The 24,145-nt window shown below is 42.0% G+C and overlaps 1 protein-coding gene across 5 annotated transcripts in view; it reads right to left on the bottom strand.

The window, feature by feature from the left end:
* The window catches only part of SWT1 (SWT1 RNA endoribonuclease homolog), a 70,084-nt gene that overhangs the window by 29,791 nt on the left and 16,148 nt on the right, over positions 1-24,145 (bottom strand). For 4 of the 5 annotated variants that reach the window (XM_090048316.1, XM_090048318.1, XM_090048314.1 and 1 more), the window contains exons 10-15: positions 22,884-23,023; positions 19,677-19,825; positions 16,794-16,932; positions 15,627-15,772; positions 9,849-10,054; positions 8,084-8,212 (exon numbers count right to left, since the gene is read on the bottom strand). In XM_090048316.1, the coding sequence (XP_089904442.1) occupies positions 8,084-8,212; positions 9,849-10,054; positions 15,627-15,772; positions 16,794-16,932; positions 19,677-19,825; positions 22,884-23,023 (909 nt within the window). The remainder of the gene's footprint in view (positions 1-8,083; positions 8,213-9,848; positions 10,055-15,626; positions 15,773-16,793; positions 16,933-19,676; positions 19,826-22,883; positions 23,024-24,145) is intronic. The other variant, XM_090048317.1, reaches the window with a different exon arrangement.

Genomic DNA, 24,145 nt, shown 5'->3' with positions numbered 1-24,145 from the left:
AAAAGTAAGTTTTGGAGAGGAAGAATATTATGCTGGAAACATTTAGGTGACATGTTTCTCACATAAAATTCTCCAGAGGCCAGTCTAGGCATATTTTTTCCCCCATTTCTATGCAAGCTGTACCTGCCAGAAGAAACTGCTGTCTTAAGTCCCTCTAGGAACCTTCTTTGCTATTCTGGTTTAAAATGTTTAAGGAATGGCAAAAACCTATTTTTAATGCTCCCAACAGCATAGCAACTATATAAAAGTAAAACTGTATTTAAAATAATTAACAGTTCTATATTTAAAATCTTTCAGAGGATTGAGCTAGCCTGAGTAAAACAACAGATGTTATTAATATTGATATTAATATTTAACACTTAGTGTCACTTACCATAGCATCTTGAAGTGTTTATTACAAACGTTGAGCTAAATCCACTGCAAAAAAGTAGGTACAACTCCACTGAAGAATTTGAACCTGTTTAATTTATTTTTACAACACAGCTATTTTAACAGGACTCAAAACATGGTATAAAGAGGTCTCATTATTACAGAAATTCACAGAGCAAATCAGAAAAAAGCAGAGAAAAGGGAGTTCCAGCTCAACGCCTATCTCTCAAAAGGCAGGAAAAACAACATCTGCAATGTTATGAATAAATTCAGTCTGTACAGTTACAGAAAGATTTTAAAAAACCCACACCCTAGTTGTGCAAAATATGTAGGGGCAAGTGCTAATGTAGTTTTACTTCAGACTAAAGTGCACTGTTTTGCCAGGGCTCAATGCTGCATGGTGGTCAGCACCTCATGGCATCAGGTCATAAATACAGACCCCATTTTCTCTTAAGGATGTCAATGACAGGCTAGATCTATGAGCTTCAATAAAAGCAGAGCTGAGCATAGGCAATACTCCCAGATCTCAGCAGTACTATTTGCGAATCTGAGAAAAGATTTACATTGGGTATGTATGCATGCCCAATTATATGGCTCCAAAACAGGATGCTATACACAAGGAAAGGTATAAAGCAACACTAACATTTACGGAATATTAAGTTAAGACAAAACTTGTAATTACATAATATATTTTATAAAAATATACTGGCTTTCCAATGTGTCCAGATCTAGCCCGCCAGGCCATTCTATCCAGCCCACAGGGCCCCTAAAAAAAAAAAATAGAAAATTACTATTTATTTGCTCCTACCTGCCTGTCAAAGATGACAGGAGCCAGGGGCAGTAGGACTCAGAGGAAGCTAGTGGCAGGACCCAGCAGCAAGGTCTGCCCAGCCCTGGCACCTAGCAGAGGCTTCTGGCCTGGGACCATGGAGCTGTTCCTGCTTCCCTGAACCAAAAAGGGAAATGCGATCCTCAACAGTTTGCCAAAACTCAGTAAGCAGCCCAAAATAAATGCCTGCCCCTGGTCTAGGAGGTCAAAAGATTTCCCCACAGGAATCAGACCCTGATTCTGCCTCTTCCTCATCCCCTCAATCTCTGGAATTATGATCACCTGAACAAAATTAGTCTAGAACTTTCCTCAACTTTCAAATGTCTTTCTTGTGCTTCAGCAAAAGAACCAGACAAAGTGCTGATATCTGGCAATGATACAACACTGTTTGGCTTCACAAGCTGGCAGAGTATAAATTTAAATCATTTACAACCTTCTAGACGTTCATATGTGTTTATCTTTAGCCAGTTTAAGATAACAGAATGGCCTGTCACAACCCCATCCACAGCACGTTCCGAGCCCCAAATTCCTCCCTGCTGACCAGCTGCTTGTCCCACAGAACAAACACAGGTTTGCCCAGGGGTACTTGTTATTCCCACAAGCCTCAACTCCACTGCCCTTATACTGGAACTCACAGACACAGTAGGAGAATCCCTGAGCCCCAGGTGGTGGTGGTCTCCCCTTTGGCTTGTAGAGGTTTTAGGTCCCTCTTTTCATAGACTGGGATGGCCTGGGATGGCCTGGAATATCACTAGCCCAGAAACCTCTCTTCACCAGAGGCAATCAGAAAGGAAACAAAAAACAAAAGGATTTGTTATCTATGGGGAAAGAATTGTACAAGCAAAACTGACCATATGTTTAAAGATGAAATAAAAAGACAAGTTACGTTTCTTACCCTCAACTGACACAGTGGTTCTGAACCTTTTTTTTTCCTGGCACCCCACTGCTGGGAGTGGAGTATGACGGCAGCTTAGGGGCAGGGGAGCTGCTGACACATGGCATGGCTCCTCTTTTCTGTGTGGCGCTGCCAGCATTGCCCCCGTGACCCTCACTTGGGTCACGACTCAGGGTTGGGAAGTGCTAGACTATAATATAGCTCATCCAAGAGTCCTGCCAGTATCTCCAGAATTCAGCCTTTCTGCTGATTCTGCCATCCTTAGCTGCCAGGGCCTTAGACCCTTCTCCATTCTGGGAAAAATCCAAAAGACCTTGGCTTCCACACAACCAGTCCTTATGATATCTCCAAACCAGCCCAACCTTCTGCATTGTAACAATTCTTGACAAGTCTCCAAAATCCTTCAGACATTTCTTTTGTCCTAGGACACCTGGCATTCCTTTGGCTGATGAGCTATTCCTTTCAAATGCCTTTGCTACCAAGAGATTGTTTTTCCCATTACATGAAGATAGTAAAGTTGGGTGCCCATCCCACTAGTGGCCCCTGCTGTCTTCAATTGGGAACGAAAATTGTCCTTTCCGTAGTGTCACGACAGCAAGAGAAATGTAGCAGTTCTGCCCACTCCCACCCTTAGTATGCATCCCTCAGTTCCTTTGACTAAACCATATCCAAAAATCATAAGGATACATAAAGTTGGCATCATATAACCCCCACAGTAATAAAAATGAGATAAATGGATACAGCGTAACACTACCTTTCCAATGAGACCACCTACTCACCATGTCAGTGGAACAAACACCATAAGAGCTAAATACAAGGTTCTTTGGGCAAGCCTGATCAAATAGCTGGAAAAACTCGTTTGCATGCTTTGGGGTACAAATACCCTTCGGCAGGTGATAAAGCATCTGCAGTTGGTCTGTGCTCTTCCTGGACAGAATCAATAGTCAAAGAATACCTGACAAAGGGTATTTGTCCCCAAAAGCTTGCCAAGAAGAATTTTTCAAACTATTTGAGTTGGTCTAATAAAAGATATCAGATTTACCCAAAGAACCTTGTCTGCTTATGTCCTTAGACCAACATGACTACAACCTATACCCATAAAAGATGTAGGACACCCCAAAAAACCTTCAGTCCATGGTGGGGGTTTATAACTGTCCATGAAAAATCCATTCCATTTTCTTTCTTTTGAATGAGCAAAGCTTATGTAGAGATACAGCAGTGGCCTCACACTGACTATACATAATACTCAAGAGCCAAATGGTTACAAATGAAACACTTTTCTGAGTGGTGCATGTTCCCAAAACAGGTCTCTGCCTCATTCCAACTTATTTAAAAAGAGGTAATGTTGTGGGATAAGCATCTATACCAGTGGTTGTCAACTGTTTTAGACTCTAGGCACCCCTTTAACTTTTGTGAATTGAGCACCGCCCTATTTCAAAAGCTAAATTTTTATTACATCCTTGAACAGAGGCCTGGTTGAAGAGGGTAAGGGCAGTGGGGAAGAAGCAAACGGGGATGAGAGTACTTATGTCCTTGCAAAGGGGCTGGGCAGTTCTGGGGGTGAATGGAAGAGCAGCAGCCAGGCAGAAATGGGCATGTCCTTACCACCTTGCACTGGGGAGGCTTTTAGGATGATGGGAAGGGAAGAGGTACATCCAGGTAAAGATGGGCATGTACTTACCTCCTCACTCCCCACAGCACTCTTCAAAAGAATCTCACATCACCCCAGAGTGCTACAGCACCCCATCCGAGAATTACTAATCCATACTAACACCAGCAATCCTCTTCTTATCAGCCACTAAAGATGGCAAATGAAAAAGCACAAAGCAGCAGTCCAGCCACAATAAGTACATCTAATTGGCCTGGGTAGAGCTTTGTGTTAGTACAGCAAGCATTACTGCAGTACCCCAGGCATATAAATAACTATTAGAAAGCACTACTTTAATTCACTACCGATGTGGAACAGGTTGAAACTCAACATGCAAATTAGAGTTTTCACATCTCACAGCTAAACCCCTAAATACTAAGGGATAGACTTAAAGATGAGAAGGTGGGGATTTGTTAGTCTTCAAAAACTAAAAGCACTGTTATAAAGAGCACGCTAGTCAAATGACCCGTGTCCACAGGGGACAATAAACAAAGAAGAAAAAAGGCTTAAATTACAACATGGGAAAAGTGGGTTTAAGACTGAGTGGAAAAAAAAATGCATAGAGATGTTGTGAAATCTCTATCATTGGAAGCTTTAAATACAGATCAGAAAAAAAACCTTTGTCTGAGATCATTTAGCAGAGTTTTTTTTGGTTATAACTTTTACCTGACCAACACCACAGCTGAGAGAAATCCCAAACACGCTCTCAGGCACATGGGCCTGAGAATTGTACTGTGCTCAAAAAGAGCATTTTGTCTTTGAGAGCCCAACGTGAATCTTTTATTGGACCATTTGTATTATCAGAAGACAAACATCTAAAAAACCTTGCTCCTTTCCTGGACCATCAGCACTCCAATCCTATTACAGTAGTGAAATGGTTTAGATCAGTTTGTACAACCATTCTAGGCTGTGGGTTGGATGAGCAGTAGAGGATCACCTCATGCTACAAGAGTGGATCAGGCCCACTGCCCAGCCCTGTGCACCAATCCTATCCAGCTCATAGAGTCTTGTCATCTGTCCTGCCCCTTTGGCAACAGAGGAGCAGTGGCAGCATTAATTGCCACCATTTCCTTTGCCAAATTTTTGGACCTGTCAACCACTCTCCTTGCCAATTTTGTTCTTGGGCTGGATGACACAGCTCATTGGATCAAATCTGGCATGTCCACTGAAGGTTGAGTACCACTGGTTTAGACAGAGATGGTGCTACCATGAACTGATTGGTGAGCAAGCTAAATGACCTCTCAAGGTCTGTTTCAATCATATTTTGCCCATGAAAAAAGCTATTCTACCACTTTATATCAGAACAAGTGGGAGAATAAGTATGATGTGCACCTATTCCTCCAACTGATATTAACAGAAGATACAGCAGCTCAACATTTCTTAAGAGGACAAAAATAAAAGACCAACATAGACAAGTGCTCAGCACCCAGCAGTTACAATTGTGAAAAGTCAGTATAATGAGCTCTTTTGAAAACCTGGCTATTTGTGCTGGCATGTAGGTAAATATCTAAAATCCTGAGTGATTTTGAAAAATAAAGCTGTAAATGGTTATACATCTTCGTAAATTGAAAATCAACTTTTCCTCTTAACTGTGATATAATTTAGGAGAATGAAATGTGTTTTCAACTTTCCACTTCTTTGAAAAAGCAGCAAGAGTTGAAAATAAACGCATAAGTACCAAGGAAAATCATACGTCCTACCCATATCATGTTATCCTATTAGTTCAGTTCTAGTCCTAACCTCTTTCAGGAATTGAGAAATTCTTTTGAAGCTAAAACAAGACATCCACAGAATATAAATTAAGTATTTTCAGATCCAACCTTTTCAGAACTGGAAGCAATTTTGCTGTCAAAAACCCAACAGGTTATGCTCTATTACTAATTACACCAGATATTCTACATTTTACCAAAAAAATACCACAAACACTTCCCAAGAAATGTAGTGCTTACTAATAGGATTATCTTACCGCGGTTTTATAGGAGCAAGCAAAGTATCTGCTAGCATTTGCTAGTATTGGGTCCTAACATTAAAACATCCTTTTAAATTCTTGGTGGAAAGTACAGTTATTACATTGATTTTCCACCAAAAGATTTCATTTTATGCCTCTTCTAAATATTTGATGAAAGCTAAAATTTGAGAGGCACTGTAGAGTATAATTATGTTGGGTTTATCCAGTAATCTTGTCTTCATTAACCGTTCTCTATCCATACTTGAAACTGGAAGTGCGGGGGGGGGGAGGGGAATGATCCAATCTTTTTTTTGTAATTGATTTTAGCTTAGATGGGTTAGAGAAATTATGGGGAGAAGGGAGGAGAATGCTTATTAGTTTACTACATGTTCTTGGCACACCCACATCTGTACAAATTTTAAAGGCAACACTGCACTTGGAGAGCATCCTACATGTGTTATTGCAATCTACAGCCAACATCGCTATTACCTTTCTAACTTTAAAAGCTGACTCAAAAGTTGTCCAGGAAACCTTAGTGTAATGCCTCATGCACAATTACATACTTCAGCAATTGCAAATTTCACTTTCTTTGCATCTTTAATAATTAAGAACTTTTATTTCATTTGACAAAGGGAAGGGGAAAAAAACTATACACTTATGACATGCATCACAAAAGCAAACATGGGTTTAGTTATCAAATACTCTGTTAACTTTTAAGCAGCCACAGTAATCCTCCCAGTTTGTTGATACGGAGATCTAAAGTTGGAGAAATTTATTTAACCAAAGGAATATTCTGATGGGGTAACTCAAATGGAATCCAGTTAAGCTTCTAATATAAATTGTCTGTTTTACTAAATTAGGTTTTAAGATTTTTTTAAAGTTACAAGAACCAGAGGAGTTATCTTTTAGTCAGATAAAGAAAGGAAGCTTCCGAACACTGTGAAAAATTCAGGTTTTAATAGCAGTCTCTCTTTAGATTCATACTGCTTCTTGCACATATATTCGATAAAATAATAATCTAACACTGCAGAAGTAACTTTTAAAAAACTGGGTAAAAGATATGAACTAAAAATCTTAAAAAATATATTAACTAAATCTTTAAGTTTACACATCTAATATAATACCAGACTAAGAAGTAAGGTATCTTAGTTTTCAAGTTCTGACTTTTTGTTTTGATGTTCAATATTGCAATGAGTTAATTACTAATTTTATTTAAAGAAAAAATTCAGAAGCCTCAAACCAATTTAAATGCCTTTACTCAAGGTTAAACCAAGGAAACCCTGTAGGTGGAGGGTGTAGCTGATTTTTAAAAGGTAACTTTCAAAATCACTAGTTTAATTCCACAGTGCCCCCTACTGCAAGTCCATAAAACAACATCACAGTTATTTCCAAATTAGTTATTTGATTTCATACTCTGCACACAAAAAAATTTAAATATCTAAATTTACATTTTATGCCATTTAATTTTAATTGCATAAAAGAAACAAATAAACTAAGTGATTTGCTTAAAGCTACTCCTTAAAGTCATACGTAGAAGCAACTACATGAAAGATCCCTTAAGTTTGGGGCAATATAGTAATTATCCATTAAATTCTATATAAAGATTAAAAAATAAATAAAAAAAGAATTGATATCGTCAACTTTGTTTTATATATAGAATCAGTGAACCCTTATAGGTTTTGTTTCTAATAATTTTAATAGGACTAGCCAAGAAAGTAGGATATCAAAAATAATTTTTAAAAAAAAGTAAAAATACCCCTGCACATCAAGGCTTACACTGAAAATGCTGCTGAAAAGTATTCTGTTCTTGGTTTGTATAATGACGAAGACAGATTTTGAAGTCAATGCCTACTCATACTAGCCATCCCATTTTCAAAGTCAGTGGACTGTCTCCACAAGCAAAGGAAGGGAAATTTAGCCAAGTGTCCAGAAGAAAGTGGTGCATCTGCTATAGCACATATCAGAATGCGGTCTAAAACCACCAGCTAGGTAACCTTTCAACCCTCCAGCTTGGTGCAAAGATAAGCAGACAAAAATGCAATCACATCACACAGACTGCAGCTACAGCCAGATCAAGGCAGATTTCATCTTATCTTACCTATACTTAGCATAGATGTTAGTGACTGGTCACCGAGTCCTAGAAGACAAATACCACTATCCCACCACTACTCATCACCCTCCCTTTTCTCTCCCCAAAAAACAGATGGGATAACTTAAGAGATCCAATGGCTAGCCATGAAGCATCTGCAGCTCCAGATTTCTCTATTACTAACTGAGAAATATATCTTCCAAATACAGGTACCAGTTTCAGAATTAGTGAAAGACAGAACAGCACATAGTAAGCTGCAATTCAGCCCCACAAGTGAAGATATTCCAAACAGCTAATATACTTACCTACGAATGCCTTCAAGAATATCATTCACAGCTGCCATCAATTTCTGTAGACCTAAGAAAGCTTCTTCAAATGATGTCTTTGCAACAGTGCTGATAATACTTGGGTTCAACTTCTGGAAAATGTCGATACTAACAAAGACAAAACACAGTGGAAACATTCAGTCACAAGAAGCCAGTAAGAACACTCCTGTTTTGCTTCCTATTATGGAAAAGGAGAAGCACTTCAGTACAACTCCACCACATACTGTATTTTGACTAAGGGAAGAGAACACTACACTCTAGAAGGTCAAATACAGATAAGAGATACATCTGTGTAGTTCAAAACTACCAAATGTAGTAGAAAAATTTTATTTTGTTTGGGTAAATTTGCTTAATCAAAGGTGCTTAAAAATAACAGACCCCAGCAATTCCACAGTACCACAACAAAAAAGCATATTACAGAGAACCATTTTTAAATAAATTAACACTGTATGATAGCTATATAGTATCTTTCACCTACAGGTTTCAAATGAGTCTCAGAAAACTACCACTACACCTATTTTCATCCATGCATTTAACATGCACAATTTCAGATTTATACAAGCTAATATTATGGCAGTGAATCCCATAAATAGCTTTTGGGCATCTTGATTAAAAATGAAACCCTGAATACATTTTTGTTCTACACCTACTAAGGGCAAGGATTTAGTTAAAATTAAAAGGAGGAGAACTAATCAATGGGAAGGCCACACACCTTTGCATTTTCACCATTTTTTAAATTATTTGTATAATATAGTTTAAAAAAGACTATAGCTTAAATTCTAAAAGACTTGGTTATAATAAATAATGCAAAAATAAGTCTGTAAGGAAAATAACCTCATGCCTTATCTTAATCATTGATAAACTCTAAGACAATGATTTCTCAACCAAGGTGCTACAAGATCCTTTTAGCAATGTTGTGGGGTATTAGATGTGCATATACTTGCACATGACACACAAAATAAATCCAGGAATTTCAAATAGGAATCTCTCATGTCAAAAACATTCTGACCTGCTGTGGTCTTCCTGAATTCTTTACAATGGAAAGATTACTCTATATTTCTGTAATCAAGAAATAAGTGAAAGCTAAGAGCCAGCACTAGCACTAAATCAGTTTATTGAACTTCTATCCCAGGTTCCCTCCAGATTCAAGTTAACTCATGGTCCCACAGAATCCCAGAATGTTTTGCATCTCCCCTGCAATCCCAACACCCCCCACCCCACTCCAGTTGCAGGGTGGTGGAATAGCCTTGGCCCAAGCTGTCTGCTCACCAAGCAGGAAGGCATGCTTTAGTGCCCCCCAGCTTCTGGCCTGGGCCACTGCAGGCTCATGGCTGCATTTCTGGAATCAAAAAGTAACTGAATGTCTGTTCACTTGCTTATCAGTTCAAATGATGCAGCTTAGATCACTGTTTCCCAACCAGTGTGCTGCAGCACATAAGTGTGCCATCAGAAATGAATAGGTGTGCCGCGGAATTTTGCCGTGGCAATGAGCTACAATAGGTATGAGGAGAGGGAATGTCTTAACAGGTGTGTTGTGAAAATTTATTACTGTAAGCATGCCTTGGGCTGGAAAATGTTGGAAAACACTGGCTTTGACTAACCTGCAAAGATCAAATTGACTGCCTGTACTTACTCTATAATCAATGTATACATAGCAAAGAGACACAATATCCAAACACATTCATGGGGGGGGACATGAACGACTAATAGCACGTTAAATCTGAACTCTTTCAGCATGTCCTACCTGTACAGGTTTATCGTATTCCAAACACTTTCAAGCACAGACCAGATTTCTAGATGTCTGTTATCTCGGGCCAGCTGGGAATCTGACAATGATTTGCCTTCTTCACAAGTCTGCTGGTGTAGTGTCACATCTTCCATTTTTTCACATGCAGCATTTTCTGAAACTTCTTCAGGGGCTTCTGATTTATGGTTATGGTCTGACCCATCCTTATGAAAACGATATTAATAAAAAAGATGCCATAAGGAGCTAATTATTCTAAGTGTTTTTACACAGGCTTTCAGACAAGCGCTGAGAATCTCTGACAATTATAAACGAGGGCTGTTCAAAATCTAGACAGTGGGGGGATGCACAACCTATAAGCTGCAGAACCTTAGGCCACACACCTGGTGGGTCTCCCACCTGCAACTGCACAAGCAGCCCAGCTCTCCCCCACTGCGTGAGCAGCACAGTCAGCCTGACTCCCCTCTGCTGTACAGGTACAGCAGTCTCCCTTTTGATCACACGTGCAACGTGGGCAAACTGGCTGCCCTCTAGCTGCAGGTAGTGCAAACAACCCAGCTCTCTCCTCACCATGTGGGCGGCATGACTAACTCAGCCCTTTCTTCACTGTGCAGGCAGAGTGACCAGGCTGGCTTCTTTCCATTGCATAAGTAACACAGCTTCCCTCCTGGCCTCAAGCAAACTGGCCCCTCTTGCCATACGGGCAGCCTAGATCTCTCCCTGCTATTCATGTAGCACCCTCCTGTGGCCTGGCCCTCCACAAGCAGGAGGAGAGACTGGAGATTCCAGCCACCACTGCAATAGTAGGAGCAGGGGTGAGAGGGTGGGAGCCAATATGCATTTTATAATACTTGGAAAGTGCCCCATATTCCATGCAAAATGCTACACTGAAACAACACCCATGACAGGAAAATCTCCCCCCTTCCCCCCACCTGTAAAAATGTAAACATCAAGTCAACGAATACAACTTGCTCGGTATTATAGCTTGCCGTGATCAAACCTAGGAATAGAAACCCTACGGTTCTAAAATCTGTTACTTCCAACTAATGACAAATTCACAGATTCATAGATGTTAGAGTCAGAAGGGACCTCAACAAATCGAGTCTGACCCCCTTCCTAGATAGGAAAGGGGGCTGGGGTCAGATTACCCCATCCAGAGGGTAACAGGTCAAAGCCACTCTCAATATCAGCTGTTCCCAGTCACTGATCCGAGCAGATTTCATGCCGCAACAGGTAATGTGAGCAACAAAACCCATAAAGATGACTTGGCATCCATGGCAAATCAATATAGTACAACAGAAATGTCATCCCAGTGAAGATCATTAAGTACCAAGGACAGTTGCGAGTTGAGATAGTACCTCAGGTGGCTTGTGAAATGTTTCTGGGGTGAGATTGGCCACCTATATATGATGCCCTGGAGAGGATTAAAGAAGCTGAGGTAGAACATCACCATTTGCAGAACAATGACAGGTGGCTTGGGGAGGCTAAGGATAATGTTGACTTAGAGAATATCACAAGCAGAGCCCAATTCCAGAAGGCAAAGGAGGAAAATGAAGAACTCCAGCAGATCTGGTGGGATGAGGTTACCCAGGTTGATGGGGAAGGGGTGCATCAAATCCCGCATACCCGAGACCCTCATTAAGAAGTAAGAGGGAATCTCTTGTATTGGATAAAAGGGGAGTCCAAGGTGGGGACAGAAGTTGCCCAGCTTATGGTATCTGCCCAGTTTTGGAGGGTTTTATGGAAACTTGGCCTCCTGTGGGCATACCATGTGCATCTGAGACACAACAAAATGGTTGCCAAGATTACTTTACAGTTCTTCTGGCTGGGGCTATATTACCTACCCAGCATGCCAGCAGGTTAAAAAGATTGGACCACCGCATGCGCCTCTTCAGACTATGCCTATTAGAGAGACCCCCTTTGCCTGTGTTGCCAAGGATGTTGTGGGCCCTCTATTTAAAATCAATGGTGGCCACAAGTACATCTTAGCGTTTATTGACTATGCTATCCATTACCCTAATGCTATACCACTCAGGGCACTAACGGCCCGCCCCTTGCATCACAGAAGAGTTATTGAGGTAGATCACACAAGTGAGCATTCCTAAGGAGATACTGACCAACCCAAGCCCTGATTTTATGCTGGGCATGTCGAAGGCAGTGTGCCAAACGTTAGGGATCAAGCACCTGTGAACCTCTGTTCATCACCCACAGACTAATGGGCATGTGGAAAGGTTACATGGCACTCTTAAAAGGATGCTGTGGCATAGCGCACAGATGGAACCCCATAAATGGGATCTGTTGCTCACACCTCTTCTTTTTGCAATCAGAGATATTCCTCAAGATCCTATTATAGGGGTGAACTGATATTTTGGGGGCTGATACCAATAGCTGATTTTTAAGGAGGTATATTGACCAATAACAATCTGCTATCCAATACGCAGCTCTTCAGCTTGAAGAGCTGCATCCAGCTGCTAAGTCTGGTGCAGCGGAAGGGGAGGGAAGGAGTATGGGGGTGCAGATCAAGGCCCCTGCGGTGAGGGAAGGAATGGGGCTAGAGCTAAGGCTGGGCTGCGCTGGCCAGCAGGGGTGGGAAAGGGCATGGGACAGAGCCACAAGTGGCTCGTCTTGGGGGACGGGAGGGCAGGAGCATGTGCCCTCCAGATCTGTGTGGCGCAGGGTGGGCTGCAGTTGCGGGCTGGGGTCAGGTCGAGATAGAGGAGAGGAAGGTCGTGGGAAGCGGTGGAGCAGCTCCCCCATCACTGCACGCAGCTCATCCAGTGCTCATCTGGTGGCTCCTGCCACTTGTCCAGGAGGGCAATGGGGGGGGGAGAAGGGCACTATTTCCAATACAGAAACTCTTTGTGAGTGCTGATCCAATACCAGCATGATGTATCGGTGCACCTGTACCCGACGCAACTTAAATGGGGGATGTGTCATAGAACAGCATGCCGCATGTGCCAACTCCGCTGTGGGTGAGTTCTGGGAGCCACAGCATGATCCCAAAGTGATATAATAGAATGGCCAGTAAGGGCGGAAAATGGCCAGCAGGCATGGGGCTAATGGAAAGGGTGTGACAAGCAGTGCTGTTGCCACAATTTAAGCACCGGTTCGCTGAGGCTTCAGGGGCGTGCAAAACGCGACATCACAGGTCTGCACCCATTGGCAGGTGCAAAAAAGACAAGTGGAGCCAATCAGCCAAAGAGAGAACACTACACTCCAAGTTTCAATTAGAACAGTGGTAAGAAACTGCCAGTTCCCCAGCTGGTACGGGAAGAGAGCAGCACTAATAGAAGCCCCTACCGAGGCATGGTGAAGGTACAGGCACTTTCTTAAATTGATTATTTTCTGATGGACTTGTCAAGATTGAGTTGAAAGACATAGCCTTGTAATGTGGGTAAGGAGTCTCGGCTCTAAGGGAGAGTAAAGCTCCGAATACTCGATACAAGTGGGGTAATTAACTGAAGCCAGGAAGGCAGAACATCCCAAAGTTGATTGAGGGAATGGTGTTGGATATTCACTGGCTGTGAACTGACACCAAGTTTAATGTATTTGTTTGAGAACAATGAATTTATCAAGTACTTTGTTTGTTTGTTGGTTTCTTGTTGTGAGTCTATGAATTAATTAGAGCTCCATGAGTTTGAGAACTCCTGTGGACTAATGATGGACTGTGTTAATGATGTACATCTCGTATAATGTCTCCGCAGGGCTAGCTGTATTCAAAGGCCCTCAAAATCATTAATGGAATCCCGGAGTAGCTTATAGGTCTCACATCACACTAATTTAAGGCGGTCAGGAAGATCCAACTGTATCCATCTAGGGGCAGGAATATCAATAACTGTTAGGCCTTGGTTGGCAAGGGGATGAGGTATAGGGGAGGAGTCCCAAAAGGCACCAACAACGGGAGTGCACCCACAGGTTATCTGTATCACACTAGCAGTAGCCAAATGTCATGATTTTTGAGGTTGTTCTTGAAGTCTGCACTTCAGGAATATAAAAAAAACTTAGCTCTTTCATACATATAAAAGAAAGAGCTAAGTTTTTTACATTCCTGAAGTTTAGGCTTTAAGACCAATGCCAAAAATCATGAGAATTGGCAACACCGTACTAGGAACCTCCGTTTTACTTAAGATCAGGACATGGCTGGCGAACTGAGGGAGCCTACCCATGGATGCACCACTTGACGCACTTTAACACTCAAGCAAGGAGGCGCCAAGCCAGGGCAGTACAATGCTGAATAGAAAGACAGCTGTACACCTGAATAGCAAAACCAGGTACATACCCAAAGAACCTTTTCTGCCAAATTCCATCAAGGATATTTTTGTTTGAAATATCTTAAATTTAAAATAAAAATAACATCACTTGTAATGAAAAAGGAATTACATTTGGAGGCTATCAGTTTTAACAATACCCTGTTAACTCCCAGTTAACATTATCTATAATATTTTATTTCATAGATTTTATAGACATTTGAGCTGGAAGGGACATTTGGACCAGAGGATCATTGAGTCCAGCCCTGTCCCAGGGGTAGGAAGTCAGCAGGGATCATAGGATCCCAGCAAGATAAGCATCCAAATGTGTCTTGAAGGTGTTCAAAGTGGGTGCTTGAACCACCTCCGGCAGAAGTCTATTCCAAAGCTGGGGGCTCGAACAGTGAAGAAGTTCTTTCTTATGTCCAGCCTGAATCGATCACAGTAAACTCTGTGACAGTTCGATCTTGTCATCCCTTGGGCCGCTCCAGTGAACAGACGTGACCCCAGATCCTGATGAGCACCCGATAAATTTATAGGTGGCCATCAGATCACCCCTGAGCCTGCACTTTCCAGACTGAAGAGCCCCATGGCTCTCAGCCTCTCATCATAAGGTCTGTTTTCCTGACCTCTGATCATGCGCGTGGCTCTCCTCTGCACCCTCTCAAGGTTCTCTACATCCTTTTTGAATTGGAGAGCCCAAAACTGGACGCAGTACTCCAGCTGCGGCTTCACCAAGGCCGAGTACAACAGGAGAATGGCGTCCCAGGATTTACTTGAGAAGCATCTATGGATGCAAGCCAGTGTTTTGCTCGTTTTACTAGTTGCAGCATCACACCGAAGGCTCATGTTCATCTTGTGGTCAATCATGACCCCCAAGTCCCTTTCATCTGTGGTGCTAACCAGTGTAGCACTGCTGAGCCTATAAGCATGCTGCAGATTTTTCTTCCCAAGGTGGAGAACCTTGCATTTTTCAGTGTTGAATACCATCAGGTTCTCGTCCGCCCATTTCCTGAGCCTGTCAAGATCCTCCTGGATCACCCTCCTGTCCTCAGGTGCAGAGGCTTTACCCCAGAGTTTGGTGTCGTCAGCAAACTTGGCCAGTCTGCTTCTGACACCAACGTCCACATCACTGATGAAGATGTTAAATGGTATAGGCTCTAGGACAGAACCTTGAGGGACCCCACTGGTCACAGGGCAGCAAGACGATTGGCTCCCATAGACCACCACCCTCCGGGTCCCACCACGGAGCCAATTCCCCAGCCAGCTGATCGTGGTGAAGTCAAGGCCACAGTTAGCCAGTTTAGCCAAGAGGTGATTGTGGGATACCAGATCGAAGGCTTGTTTAAAGTCAAGATATACAACGTCGCTCTCTTCCCCCTTGTCCAGGTGATAAGTCACCCAGTCATAAAAGGAAATGAGATTGGTCAGGCAAGACCTACCCGCAACAAATCCTTAGCTAGTTTGTAGTGTGAGTTCTCAACAAATCTAAAATTTGTTTTAGGCCAACATTTAATGACATGCAGCTTACCTCTTCAAATGAATGGAGCAGTTTATTCACCTGAGTAAAAGCCTGGGGAAGTACACCATCATAGTCTGATCTTGAGCTAAAAGCATGTAATAGTTTTTTGGATTCTCGGAGCAGGGTACCAGCTATTAAGGAATCAATCATTTTTCCTGGTAAAGACATTAAGATGGAAAATGAAATAGTTTTACAAAAGGTAAAAATAACAAGCCCCAAGAACCTAATTTAGTTTATTAAAATTAAGCAAGCAATAAGGAAACTGGCAATTCCAAGCTAGACCCAAATATAAATCATTACCAGGACTATCATTTCAAAGACATTACCATACTACTTAGAAACGTAAACAATCCAAAATATTATGTTAAGAAACACATTATGAAAGATTACTTTCAGAGAATATGAAAATCCTATAGATTTAAGGACTGAAATGTCAAAAGTACTTTACAAGGTTCAGTAGGCATAATTCCGTTTCCTTTTCAAAACAAAGAGCACCAGAATACTACCACAATTAAGACAAACCAAAAATCTGAAAAAATCTTTAAGTTTTAACTTTCACGAGTAGTGGTGAAAATATTCCCCTTTTTTGTAGTCAGTATCTGGACATATCTGAGAACACTTTAGTTTCTTCCTTCCCTCTGATTTTTGGCATAATTTAATATCGAAAGTTCTTTTTGTCCAAAATGTCATTCAGATACTGGCAAGAACCCCAGTTTTCTTAAGCTGGAATTACCCTGTAGGAAAATCTAAACTAAAAGCTTTCTCCAAGGTATAACTTCTTCCAATAGACAGTGTCAGGGGTTTTCAACCTTTTTAAATAAGTGTACCCCTGACAGCCCCCCCCTTAATAAGTATACTGGGGGGAGGGAAGGGGGGTGAACAGGCAGATGCAGAGCTGAGGTGGGGGGGCAGGAGATGACACAACAGCATGGGGTGGCAGCACTCCACCCCCACACATCCTATGGGACCTTTCAAAGTACCCCCAGAGGTATGCATATGTACCCCTGGTTGACAACCCCCGGACTGCGTAATTCACATTATTCTTAAATGAAAAGCAGAGAAATAGCATACACCTACCTTTCCGCAATGCCGACATCTGTGATGAGAAAGCCTTAAGCTAAATCTGGGGGTTATGTTTAGAAGTTTATTATGATAGAAGTCGCATAAGATTCTTACCCTTACAAAGATGATTGTGCAGGTATTCAATAGTTGCAAATAATCTCCTTGGCACAACCTGTCCAAATACAGCAAACCAATGTTTTTTATAGCACTGTAGCAAGTCTGCTAGTGTCCATGGGGGTTTTAGGTACAGTATCTAAAATTGAGAAGTAAAAAATGCACACTCTCTTTCAATGCAAATTCACTCTTTGTACATTTTATAACTCTGCTATTCTCTACTGCTATTTATGTTTGCTGAAACACGCATCCAAGGTGTTCTCCAAAATGACAAAGCAATTTTTTCCTGGTGAGGTGGGCACCTATAAAATAACAAATCCTTGTCTTGTTCAGTTAACTTTCTAAATGGTATCTAGTTTCTGCTGTGATACAAGAAGGTGTTTAACCTTTGTATGACACAGTGCATGAGTAGGGATCTCTTAATTTGCGATTTCACAGAAACTGCAAAATTGTCTACAAAAAACTTAGTAAGAACAAAATGCTGGCTCCCCAGTGGGAGCCAGCAATCCTCGCTACCTTGCAGCCCACCCAGAAGGGGCAGAAACTGGCTGGCAGGGTGGCACAAAGGTCAACCAGCAGTCAAGATGGTGGACATCCCCTCATCCCTCCTCCTCCCACCCCCGGGGCCTCTCTGCCAATCAGCAGCAAGGGGCAGGGCTGCTAGGAAGTGCCTGTGAAATTGGCTCTTCATGCCACAAATAAGCAACGAAAATTCCTTTATCTGGCCATGAATTAAAATAGGTCCCTATGCACGAGTACAAAAATGTTATCTGGATTCCTTGAAGGACATATTTCATGTATAATATACCCAGAAGATTTTTGAGTTTAAACAAGAAAGATTAATTTTTTAACTCAGAGAGCTGGCATCTTTCTTCCTATACAGACAGTACAGCACTTCGCTGTTACTCCCAAGAAAAAATTTTTCTAAACATCTTCACAAAGAGATTTTTGGGGGGAACATCTTCACAAAGAGTTACAACATTGAACAACAGAACAGATGGACTTAAGGCTACAGTCAAAATGCCAACATTCCTGTGTAAACTAACAAAAAACTCACTCACTATACCTCAGGTTCCCCATCTGAAAAAAGGAATAATTGTAGCTTCCCTAAACCCTGGTGAAAACGAGATACTGGTGTTTGTAAAGCGTTTTGAGAATTCTTGAACACAACAACATTTTGGTACATACTACAAAAGTGTAAACTATCATTAGTAAGTTGTATACATTTTTAAAATTTGTATTTTACCTCAGTAATACTGTAAACTATTATAGTCATCAATATCAAAATATGCTCTGTGATATTCTATGCAAGTGGATGGCTCACAGGATTGAAAAAAGTAGATGCAAAAATCTTTTGCTTCTAGTTTACTGGTTCAAAAATCCTTCAAGGTTAGCAGTGACCATAAGAAGTCAAATGGGTGTTCAGTGGCCTGTGTAGAATGAGTGCATGTTCCTAGCCCAGGGGTAGGCAACGTTTTTTGGCCAGAATGCCGAAAAACCCTACAATGCATAGCTTGGAAGATGCCAGAGTGCCATGCCAGAAAAACAAAATGAGGGCAGGGGGTACATGGCAGGATGCCCTGCTTGTGTTCCTTGCCCCCCAACCAATGCCCCTGTCCCCCAGCCTGGGCTTTGTGGCTGTCAGCAGCTACCCAGAACCTGGGCCAGCTGCAAATATCTGTTGGATCTCTGCCCCAGCCCCAGCTGCCTCCCAGCCCCAGGCTCTGGGGAGGCAGCACATGCCAGCAGTGCTTTCCTCTGTGCTGCCCTCACCACTTCTGCAAAGCAGTGTTAGAATCTGGCGCGGCACAGCACAGCAGGGGGCACAGAAAGCTGCCTGCTCTGAGCTCCCCACTGCCCTGCCACACTTGCTGCAGCTGCCCAGAGCCCAGCCAGCCCTGGCTCTGTAGCTGCTACCAACCACGAAGCCCAGGCCCCTTGCAGCCACCTGCTGGGAGCAGCCTGGGCTCCGTCGCTGGCAGCAGCTACCCAGAGCTGGGGCTGGCTGTGACATGCTGAGCAAAATGGCCTCACATGCCATGCCTGGCATGTGTGCTGGGGGTTGCAGACCACTGTCCTAACCCAACACCTAGTAGAAAGCTTTCCATACACCACCACAGACATCAACGTTGACATCCATTTTGGCACATTTTCAAAAGAAGGCATGAGCTCAGAGACCAAATTACTTGAAGGAATAGTTCGTAAAGTTAAGTACAACTGAGCCCTACAAGTATAGCAATGAAGACTGTAGAGCTGGGGTGAGGAAAAGTATGCACCTACTGCTGTTGCCTACACTGAAGCTGTCCTACATGTATCAAGACATAAAAAGAGAAACCTAACATCATACATACCAGAATTTGTGTTAAACTGACGTAACTAATTCTCTATCCTGATTTCAAGATACTGCTAGAAAGCCACTAATGAAAATGCTAGTCTTATTTCAACTTTATTTATACAGAATAAATTGATAAATAAAGTGTTTCCCATCACATTTGCTTTCATATTAGCACACTTTCACATTAATGGGTTAAATAAAACTTAAAAATTCTAAGTACTGGCACAAAGGTACTGGAAGAATAGCGAGTATAATAATTGTATTAGCTGTGTTGCTGCTTTTTAGTTTTTAAGTTAAAAAAAGTTTTCATAATTCTTTAAAAATATTTTAGCAAAATTAAGTTTTGTGAAAACAATGCAACAAAAAAAGCAGATTTGCAAAAAAAGGTTTGATTTGCCTTTTAAAAGGTATCAGTCCTGTTTGTCATTAACATGGCCAATAAAAAAAAAACATGTCTTGGAGCCCAAAGTTTACTCTTCAACTCTTAGTATTAGAAAGACAATATGAAGCAGGTATCAAATATCAAGCAAGACAATATAGGTAATCACCTCCATCCAAAGATTTCCAAAGGCGATTTTCATTTCAGTCTCCAAAATAGAAGACAAAGCTTCCCCTAAGCTTTTTTCAAGGTTAAGAATAATGCTTGAGAATGGATCAGGAAGGTTAAAATCCTTCTTTGCGTCCTGGGAAACAGCATCTGTCAAATAACCACAATGAAAAGTACTTAACTACTTATTAGTCTTAGCAAACTACTAGGTCTATAACTCAATGTCTTGTTAGTGCTGAATTCTTGCCTGTAATCTCTTTAGCACTTTATCTTCCAGTTTTAGGTTTCTCTATCACTTTTCTCTGTAATGCATTGGGAGGGAGGAGGAAAGGGAGGGAGCAGGTACTGATTTTGAAGGGTGGCCATGACGTAGCCAGTGCCATAAGGCTGTTCCAGCTGGTGTGCAGCAAGCCAATCCTCCAGCTGCAGAAGCCCAAGCCTGCACTGCAGCAGTTGCAGCCACTGTCAGAACACAAGGACCACAGGACATAGTATCGACTTGGAAAGATGTGGGCAGTGGAGTCCCACAAGGCTCAGTCCTTGGACCGGTGCTGTTCCACGTCTTCATCAGTGACTTGGACAAGGGCACGGAAAGCACTCTGTCCAAATTCACAGACGATACCAAATTATGGGGTAAAGTTGACACACCAGAAGGTAGGGAAAGAATCCAAGGGGATCTGGACAGGCGGATCGTGGAAAAATGGGTGAAACAGAATAGGATGCAGTTCAATAAAAACAAATGCAAGGAGCTGCACCTAGGAAGAAGGAATCATTAACACGCTTACAGGCTCGGGGGGACCTTTTCAGCAGCACAGCAGTGGAAAGGGATCTTGGAGACACTGTCGACTCCAGGATGAACAAAAGTCATCAATATGACAAAGTGATCAGTAAAGCTAACGGCACTTTATCGTGCATTAGCATGTGCATGACAAACAGGTCCAAGGAGGTGGTACTTCTCCTTTATGTGGTCAGGGCACAGTTGGAGTACTGCGTCATTTTGGGCACCACACTTCAAGAGAGATGTGGACAACCTCGAGAGGGTTCAGGGGTATGCAACTTGTATGGTTAGGGGTATGCAAGCCATGAACAATGCATGCCCCCAGCAGCTGGGGGGCGGGGGGGGACATGGCGGCAGTAAGCAGGGAGCTCCTGCAGACGTCGCTGGTGCTGTCAGCTGGGGGGGGGAGGAGGAGGGAGGGTCAGCACCGACCAAGGGTTGACAATCACCCACAGTGGTAAGCAGTGACCGCCCGCAGGCACCACCGACACTTTTCATGGGGGGGGTGCACCACCATGCTCAGAGGGTGCATGTACACCCCTACGCATCACTAATGCTGCAGGCAAAACCCTACAAGGAGAGATTGAGAGCCCTGGATCTCTTCAGCCTCTGCAAGAGAAGGGTGAACGGTGATCTTGTGGCTGCCTACAAATTCATTGGGGGGACAGCAAGGAATAGGAGATGCTCCGTTTACCAGGGTACCCCTTGGAGTAACTAGAAACAATGGCCACAAACTGACAGACAGCAGATTTAAATTAGACATCAGGAAGAACCTCTTTAAAAGTAAGGGCTGCTAAAATCTGGAATGGGCTTCCAAGAGAGGTAGTGCTCTCCCCTACCTTGGGGGTCTTTAAGAGAAAGCTAGACATGCAGCTGGGTGGGGTCATCTGAACCCAGTGCTCTTTCCTGCCCAAGGCAGGAGGTTGGACTCGATGATCTAAGGTCCCTTCCACCTCAAACATCTATGAATCCACGGCAGGTGAGACCCCCAACCCTTCTTCACAGTCAGTATAGTATCTTTTCCTTCTCCTGGTCTTCCCAGGGCATGAAAGGAGCTCACTCAGCCTCTTGACTTTTCGTTTTACAGGCCTCTCAGGATGCTCTAATAGTGTAGTCTCTAAGTAAATTCAGCTATGTCTGCATAGTTTTCTCTGCTTTCTAACCAATACTAAAGAGAAAACAGGTTGTTTACCAAGTTTCTGGTTATAAATTTATGTGATTTATATATGTGGTATCAAAAGAATCTGAGATAAAGAGGTGAGAAGACTACCAAATTTGCATGTAGGCCTTGAAATTCTGTGGTCCTCATCCATTATTTTCTGTAGACTGGGGTGTCAAACATAAGCTCCACAAAGCCCCATAAACCAGCCCCCAATGTTCCCCTGTTGACCTGCATGTTGTATGAAACTGGCCCTGTGCACAGCGACCAGGATGTGCACTGTCCATAGCACTTACTGGGGCTTGGTCCTGGGTTATACTGTCCACTCAGGGAAGCATCCCAGAACAGCCCAGGTGGTTATCATGTGCACTGGATCAAACTTGCAGGCAGGGAAGTCTGTGGGCTTGACCAGGCCAACAGACCAGCCCTGTGCCACTCATCCAGCCTACTGGGCAAGATGAGTTTGACACCCTGTTCAGGACTTCACCAAGTATCAATTCAAAACTTCCATTTTCTTATGTTTTCCCATTTTTCCAATTATACCTTCTTGTTTTTCTTTATAAAAAGTCTCTGGTGAAGACAACCTAATTTCCCAGATTACTTTTTCATGACTCTACTCCACATTTTATTCAAGCAACTTAAAAAGATCCTTCTAAAAGTAAGTATAGCTCTGGCTAAATTATTTAAGTTAAACTAAATCCACTGCAACTTTGCCCGTTTATAAACAAGAACTCTACCCAATACTCTTGATTACAAACAACTGTATTTGTATCTTAAGCAGTAAGAATTGGCCACCTGGGTGTTAACTAACAGCATTATAACCCACCGCTCAAAATGCAAGCATAGGTGTTCACATTTGACAGTATTAGGGAGCAATCTTAGCATTTATATGCTTAATTCTTGGTGCTAGTGTTACCCTGTTTTAAAAACAAAAGAAAATGGAATTTTCAATAAAATAAAAGCACATATTTTAAAACAAAATAAATGAAATTTCCTTTTCTATGGACATCTTACTACTTACTTTGTTGGGAAAATTACATGTGAACTTGTCAATATTTAGTGTCCTAAGGAAATAAACTTAAGCTCTCAAACTTTTAAAGAAAACTAAAAATTACCTTTGGGGAACAGAGATTAGATTTTCAACACCGATGGTGAATGGTTCAAAGATTATGACAGCAACTGTTTTTGCAAACTTATTTGTGATCAACATGCCTCATGTAGCTGTTTTCACATTAAACAAACTAACCAGTTACACACTAAAACAAACGAACCAGTTTCTGACTGCTGCGGGATGTCCTGATGGCTATTCAGATTGTTCGCATTGAGGTTCCGGAGTGCAGCAACCAAATCTGTTTTGCATAATGCCTTGACTTCACTCACCAGAGCTTTGTTGCATAAATTTTTATCATCCCTGTGATAAAGACAAGTATTTCTGTTTTGACCTACTGCTAAGATGAACTTGGAAAAACATTTTTATAAATTAACTTGTATGCACTGGTAAGCTTGTCTTCATTAAACCAATACATACTTTGAAGAGGTCGACTGCATGTAAAAATTACTACTTGACAAAAAGTGGGAAGTTTAAGGGGATAAATTAAACGGTTAAGTCAAAAAGTAGGTATTCTGAAAAGCAGTATAGAAAAAAAACACTTAACATTTTATATCACATTTTAGGTTTGAATTAAGCCAGAAGAGCCACTGTAAACATTAAACTGCTCTTAATATTTAAGAGCCAAAAGGAGACCCCAAAACCTCACAGAGTGCCTTTAAACATGCTTTAGATCTGCACAACTTGTGGATGAGGGAATGAGATTTATTCCACCATATTTTCTTGCATACAACATACCTCCAAATAAGATATGCACCTTGTTTTTGAAGGGCAGAATGAAGGGAACGGGGCAGAAAGTGTCTTTCTTTGACAACACTGGCAAGTATATTTTCCCTGGGAGACAAAAAACACCCCCAGAAAAACAAGTAGTTGCAATAGAGGGGCAAAAAATTACGGGTGCTCTGTTAACTTCCTACACGCAGAATGTCACAGGTGCTGCTGGCTCAGTCAAACTGTTCTACCCATCTAATCTTCCTGACCTGAGCCAAGTAGGCAGCCAACAGTACCTGCCAGGTCAGCTGAGGACTTGATCCTAGCCAGCCACCAGCAGAGTCAGCTGAGGATCCACTCAGCTGATTCATCAGGAGCCTCTACCCTGGCATCCAGAGCTCATCTCCACTTGTAAAATACAGCAGAGCAAGCCCTGGGTGTTGGCACAGAGCCTCCAATTTAATATGGAATTATGGATATAAAAGTAGTCTCTGTATTGATATTTGTAACTAGATTACTACTAAAAATGTAACAAAAAACTAGGCAAAAAAAACTAGAACAAACGTAAGCCCTTCCCCTATTCACCAACCTCATAACAAATCTTTACCACCATTTCACTTATACTCCATACCACACATGAGAGAAACCAAATATCGAACATAGGACACTTTTCAGAAAATGAAGCATGTCAAATCATGTATGCATGAACTGAAA

This window comes from Crocodylus siamensis, chromosome 5, assembly GCF_052110815.1.
Source record: "Crocodylus siamensis isolate JL-2025a chromosome 5, ASM5211081v1, whole genome shotgun sequence".
Classification (NCBI taxonomy): Eukaryota; Metazoa; Chordata; order Crocodylia; family Crocodylidae; genus Crocodylus; species Crocodylus siamensis.
The sequence above is the reverse complement of the archived record's forward strand: the minus strand, read 5'-3'. Positions and strand labels throughout refer to the sequence as shown.